A 6,932-nucleotide genomic window follows, 5' to 3' on the forward strand; every position below is an offset into this window, starting at 1 on the left:
TATCTCTGTAACCTCCTCCAACCCCTACAACCCTCCCTATCTCTGTAACCTCCTCCCGCCCCTACAACCCTCCCTATCTCTGTAACCGCCTCCAGCCCCTACAACCCTCCCTATCTCTGTAACCTCCTCCAACCCCTACAACCCTCCCTATCTCTGTAACCTCCTCCAGCCCCTACAACCCTCCCTATCTCTGTAACCTCCTCCAGCCCCTACAACCCTCCCTATCTCTGGAACCTCCTCCAGCCCCTACAACACTCCCTATCTCTGGAACCTCCTCCAGCCCCTACAACCCTCCCTATTTCTGTAACCTCCTCCAGCCCTACAACCCTCGGCGATCTCTGCACTCCTCCAATTCTGCACTCTTGAGCATCTCCCGATTTTATAATCGCTCAATCTTTGGCGGCCGTGCCTTCTGTGCCTCGGCCCTAAGCTCTGGAATTACCTCCCTAAGTGGGGGCTGGGTCGTTGAATATGTTTAAGGTGGAGATAGACAGATTTTTGAACGGTAAGGGAGTGAAGAGTTATGGGGAGCGGGCAGGGAAGTGGAGTTGAGGCCAAGATCAGATCAGCCATGATCTTATTGAATGGCGGAGCAGGCTCGAGGGGCCAAATGACGACCTCCTACGTCTTATGTTCTAAACCCGCCCCCCCGCCCCAGTCTCTCTCCCCCTCTCCCTCCTCCTTTAGGATGCTGCTTAAAACCCACCGTTGACCAATCTTTTGGTCACCTGTCCTAATATCCTATTTGTGTGGCTTGGAGTCAAAGGTATGTCTGATTTTTGCTCCTGTGAAGGGCAAGTTAAGTTGCGGTTGTGAGGGGTTACAGAAGGCAGCGGTATTGGATGGTATTTCTTGAGGTGAATAAAAGGGTTCGGTGAGGCTGAGCACGACGCACGTTTGTCAACCCTGCCACTGAGGCTTTCTGGTTTTCACCCCAATTTCTCTGCAGTCAATCGTATCAAGGAACTGTACAAAGTCACAGTGAAATTCCCGCCGGACGGGGAGAAGAGCACTCTAGTTCGGATTGAGGGGAGCCCGGAGGGGGTGAAACAGGCGGAGGGGGATTTGCTGGAAACTGCGGCACGCTTGGTAATTACCCTAAATAACTCGCCGGTATCTACAAACCTGGATCATCTCCCCCTCAATCTGTCCCACTCAGTATTTACAAACCTGGATCATCTCCCCCTCAATCTGTTCCTCTCAGTATCTACAAACCTGGATCATCTCCCCCTCAATCTGTCCCTCTCAGTATCTACAAACCTGGATCATCTCCCCTCAATCTGTCCCTCTCAGTATTTACAAACCTGGATCATCTCCCCTCAATCTGTCCCTCTCAGTATTTACAAACCTGGATCATCTCCCCTCAATCTGTCCCTCTCAGTATCTACAAACCTGGATCATCTCCCCTCAATCTGTCCCTCTCAGTATCTACAAACCTGGATCATCTCCCCTCAATCTGTCCCTCTCAGTATTTACAAACCTGGATCATCTCCCCTCAATCTGTCCCTCAGTATCTACAAACCTGGATCATCTCCCCTCAATCTGTCCCACTCAGTATTTACAAACCTGGATCATCTCCCCTCAATCTGTCCCTCTCAGTATTTACAAACCTGGATCATCTCCCCCTCAATCTGTCCCTCTCAGTATTTACAAACCTGGATCATCTCCCCTCAATCTGTCCCTCTCAGTATTTACAAACCTGGATCATCTCCCCTCAATCTGTCCCTCTCAGTATTTACAAACCTGGATCATCTCCCCTCAATCTCCCCTCTCAGTATCTACAAACCTGGATCATCTCCCCTCAATCTGTCCCTCTCAGTATTTACAAACCTGGATCATCTCCCCTCAATCTCCCCTCTCAGTATTTACAAACCTGGATCATCTCCCCTCAATCTCCCCTCTCAGTATTTACAAACCTGGATCATCTCCCCTCAATCTGTCCCTCTCAGTATTTACAAACCTGGATCATCTCCCCCTCAATCTGTCCCTCTCAGTATCTACAAACCTGGATCATCTTCCCTCAATCTGTCCCTCTCAGTATCTACAAACCTGGATCATCTCCCCCTCAATCTGTCCCTCTCAGTATCTACAAACCTGGATCATCTCCCCTCAATCTGTCCCTCTCAGTATTTACAAACCTGGATCATCGCCCCTCAATCTGTCCCTCTCAGTATTTACAAACCTGGATCATCTCCCCTCAATCTGTCCCTCTCAGTATCTACAAACCTGGATCATCTCCCCCTCAATCTGTCCCTCTCAGTATCTACAAACCTGGATCATCTCCCCTCAATCTGTCCCTCTCAGTGTCTACAAACCTGGATCATCTCCCCTCAATCTGTCCCTCTCAGTATTTACAAACCTGGATCATCTCCCCTCAATCTGTCCCTCTCAGTATTTACAAACCTGGATCATCTCCCCTCAATCTGTCCCTCTCAGTATTTACAAACCTGGATCATCTCCCCTCAATCTGTCCCTCTCAGTATCTACAAACCTGGATCATCTCCCCTCAATCTGTCCCTCTCAGTATCTACAAACCTGGGTCATCTCCCCTCAATCTGTCCCTCAGTATTTACAAACCTGGATCATCTCCCCCTCAATCTGTCCCTCTCAGTATCTACAAACCTGGATCATCTCCCCCTCAATCTGTCCCTCTCAGTATCTACAAACCTGGATCATCTCCCCTCAATCTGTCCCTCTCAGTATCTACAAACCTGGATCATCTCCCCTCAATCTGTCCCTCTCAGTATCTACAAACCTGGATCATCTCCCCTCAATCTTTCCCTCTCAGTATCTACAAACCTGGATCATCTCCCCTCAATCTGTCCCTCTCAGTATCTACAAACCTGGATCATCTCCCCCTCAATCTGTCTCTCTCAGTATCTATAAACCTGGATCATCTCCTCTCAATCTGACCCTCTCAGTATCTACAAACCTGGATCATCTCCCCTCAATCTGACCCTCAGTATTTACAAACCTGGATCATCTCCCCCTCAATCTGTCCCTCTCAGTATCTACAAACCTGGATCATCGCCCCTCATTCTGTCCCTCTCAGTATCTACAAACCTGGATCATCTCCCCTCAATCTGTTCCTCTCAGCATTTACAAACCTGGATCATATCGATCAATAAACCTCCCAACTGTTCTCTGCTCTGAAATCAGGCACAGTTGTGCAGAACTCCTGACCAATGATGGATTTGAAGGATTCTCCCCAGACCTGTGCTGTTTTGTTTTATTAAATCTGATCTTGACCCACAGGAGAATGAGCGCTCGAAAGATCTAATTGTGGAGCAGAAATACCACCGCATGATCATCGGCAACAAGGGAGAGAGGATCAAGGATGTGCGAGACAAATTTCCCGAGGTAAGTGTTGGACAGATTCCTCCCCAATGTCATATGGGAAATTGGAGGCCTGATGGTTTGGAATCATGTCTTCAGCCCTCCTGGCAACCTCAACTTTACTGTGTATCTAACCCGTGCTGTACCTGCCCTGGGAGTGTTTGATGGGACAGTGTAGAGAGAGCTTTACTCTGTATCTAACCCATGCTGTACCTGCCCTGGGAGTGTTTGATGGGACAGTGTAGAGAGAGCTTTACTCTGTATCTAACCCGTGCTGTACCTGCCCTGGGAGTGTTTGATGGGACAGTGTAGAGGGAGCTTTACTCTGTATCTAACCTGTGCTGTACCTGTCCTGGGAGTGTTTGATGGGACAGTGTAGAGAGAGCTTTACTCTGTATCTAACCCGTGCTGTACCTGCCCTGGGAGTGGGTGATGGGACAGTGTAGAGGGAGCTTTACTCTGTATCTAACCCCACGCTGTACCTGCCCTGGGAGTGTTTGATGGGGCAGTGTAGAGGGAGCTTTACTCTGTATCTAACCCGTGCTGTACCTGCCCTGGGAGTGTTTGATGGGACAGTGTAGAGGGAGCTTTACTCTGTATCTAACCCTGTGCTGTACCTGCCCTGGGACTGTCTGAAGGGACAGTGTTGAGGGAGCTTTACTCTGTATCTAACCCGTGCTGTACCTGCCCTGGGAGTGTTTGATGGGTCAGTGTAGAGGGAGCTTTCCTCCGTATCTAACTCTGTGCTGTACCTGCCCTGGGAGTGTTACTTGAAGAGTTAGTGAATGAATGGCTTGACATGAAGGATGAATGAATAGCTTGACGTAATGAATAAAAGAAAAACTTGCCTTTCATGACCTTTGGACCTCCCAAAGCGCTTCACATCCAATGATGTACGTTTTGTAGTGTAATATTGAGTGGCTTGATGTGCAGGATGAATGAATACATTGGAGTAGACATGCCTTGTCTTTCTGTGCGCGGCTCTGTCTCGCCAAACCTACTTTCTTTGCTCTGAGCCGAGTTTCTGGGGATTGCTGCCTCACCGGGTCTGGCCCGTTCCAGGTGCTGATCGCGTTCCCAGATCTCGCCCAGAAGAGTGACATCGTACAGCTCCGAGGCCCTCGCATCGAGGTGGAGAAATGCGCCAAGTTCCTGCAGAAGCAGATTGCTGAGGTGGTGAGTGTTGCACTCCAATAACAAGAGACTTGCATTAATATAGAGCCTGAGAGCTAGAGAGCCGGATTTTCATTGGGACGTGGAGGCGGGATTGGAGGCGTGTGGGGGGATAAAATCCATAAATCGGGGGTCCCGCCTCCATGCCAGTTTCAAAGGAGACGGGTGCATGACCCGCACCGGGACCCGCCTCCCCGAGGCGGGGAGGGGATTAGTGTCAATTAGCTGCCTGTTAACAGGCAGTTTTTAGCCTAATCCCTATTTTCATTGTTGAAATGTGGGATTTTCGATGGCTCCAAACCACGCCAAGTTAGCGAGGCGGGCCGGCGGGTTGAAGGGCTTGGAGGGGTCGAGATGTCCTGTGTTCAGCTGAGTGATGGGTGCATGAGTGCAGAGGTAAGTGTCTTTGGTGTGTGTAAAGTGATTAAATAAGTTTTACAGACCTTTACGGCCTTCCGTCCTTCCTTCAGGACTCGGGAGTTCCCTCATCTCACCGGCACAGAAAGCAGAATGGCCGCGAGCTGTCAAAAGTTGCAGCATTCAGCCTTCTGTTCTGGGGAGATCTCAATCATCCTGACAGGAAGGAATTAACCTGGAGTACAGATTGTCAGTGTTTGACAGCTTCAAACAGCTGTTAGACGCTGATATTTCATCTGTCAAAAGCTCTTGACAGATGAAATGCCAATCTGTGACATCACCTGTTGCCGGGTGGCCCTTAATTGGCCTGCTGAGCCCGCTGGGCGGACTCAACAAGGTCAATCAAGTCAAAATCGCGTGGATTGGCCATAACTCGATGGAGGTGGGACTACAACCCCGAAAGTTGTAGTCCCGCCTCCAACCCGATTTCTCAATGAAAATGTAGCCCACAGTCATAAAAGAGGCCCTTCGGCCCATCGTGTCCACGCCGGCCATCAAGCCCTGTCTATTCTAAACCCATTTTCCAGCACTTGGTCCGTAGCCTTGTATGCTATGGCGTTTCAAGTGCTCATCTAAATACTTCTTGAATGTTGTGAGGGTTCCTGCCTCTACCACCCTTTCAGGCAGTGAGTTCCAGATTCCAACCTCCCTCTGGGTGAAAAAGTTTTTCCTCAAATCCCCACTAAACCTCCTGCCCCTTACCTTGAATCTATGCCCCCTGGTTATTGACCCCTCTACTAAGGGGAAAAGTTCCTTTCTATCTACCCTATCTAGGCCCCTCATAATTTTGTACACCTCAATCAGGTCCCCCCTCAGCCTTCTCTGCTCGAAGGAAAACAACCCCAGCCTGTCCAGTCTCTCTTCCTAGCTGAAGCGCTCCAGCCCAGGTAACACCCTGGTGAATCTCCTCTGCACCCTCTCTAATGCAAGCACATCCTTCCTATAGTGTGGCGACCAGAACTGCACACAGTATTCCAGCTGTGGCCTAACTAGCATTTTGTACAGCTCCATCATAACCTCCCTGCTCTTATATTCTGACTCCTCCGCCATCGGGAACAGCCTTCCTGCATCTAGTCTGTCTAGTCCTGTTAGAATTTTATAAGTTTCAATGAGATCCCCTCTCATTCTTCTAAACTCCAGCGAGTATAAGCCCAATCGACCCAATCTCTCCTCATACGTCATTCCTGCCATCCCAGGTATCAGCCTGGTGAATCTTTGCTGCACTCCCTCCATGGCAAGAACATCCTTCCTCAGATAAGGCGACCAAAACTGCACACAATACTCAAGGTGTGGTCTCACCAAGGCCCTGTACAACTGCAGCAAGACATCCTTGTTCCTGTACTCGAATCCTCTCGCTATGAAGGCCAACATACCATTTGCCTTCTTAACCGCCTGCTGCACCTGCATGCTTACCTTCAGCGACTGGTGCACAAGGACAGCCAGGTCTCGTTGCACTTCCCCTTCTCCCAATCTATTGCCATTCAGATAATAATCTGCCTTCCTGTTTTTGCCACCAAAGTGGATAACGTCGCATTTATCCACATTATACTGCATCTGCCATGCTTCTGGCCAATCACCCAACCTGTCCAAATCATACTGGAGTTTCTCGGCATCCTCCTCACAGCACACACGCCCACCCAGCTTTGTGTTGTCTGCAAACTTGGAGATATTACATCTAGTTCCTTCGTCTAGATCATTAATATATATTGTGAATAGCTGGGGTCCTAGCACTGATCCCTGCGGTACCCCACTAGTCACTGCCTGCCACTCGGAAAAAGACCCGTTGTCTTTCTGAAGTCTTGGGTACAAGTCCTGTACAACCTAGGCTGACGTCTCTGTCCTCCCTCCACTTCCTGTAGATCGAGAGTAACTTCAGTCTCTCCGTCCCGATCTTCAAACAATTCCACAAGAACATTGTGGGCAAAGGAGGAGCCAACATTAAAAAAGTAAGGAGCCATTGGGTAGAGGGTGCGACGGTGGAGGGAGGTTGATCTGGACGAGTGAAG

At 49.5% G+C, this 6,932-nt stretch overlaps 1 protein-coding gene across 1 annotated transcript in view; it reads left to right on the forward strand.

Moving 5' to 3' along the window:
- Positions 1-6,932, forward strand: part of LOC147091431 (vigilin-like) — a 104,917-nt gene that overhangs the window by 29,138 nt on the left and 68,847 nt on the right. Inside the window, exons 7-10 of the mRNA XM_085976597.1 lie at positions 950-1,089; positions 3,256-3,360; positions 4,399-4,512; positions 6,786-6,872. Of these exons, the coding sequence (XP_085832723.1) occupies positions 950-1,089; positions 3,256-3,360; positions 4,399-4,512; positions 6,786-6,872 (446 nt within the window). The remainder of the gene's footprint in view (positions 1-949; positions 1,090-3,255; positions 3,361-4,398; positions 4,513-6,785; positions 6,873-6,932) is intronic.

The sequence above is a fragment of the Somniosus microcephalus genome, unplaced genomic scaffold, assembly GCF_052327205.1.
Source record: "Somniosus microcephalus isolate GS21.2 unplaced genomic scaffold, FLI_Smic_1.0 unresolved_chr3, whole genome shotgun sequence".
NCBI lineage: Eukaryota > Metazoa > Chordata > Chondrichthyes > Squaliformes > Somniosidae > Somniosus > Somniosus microcephalus.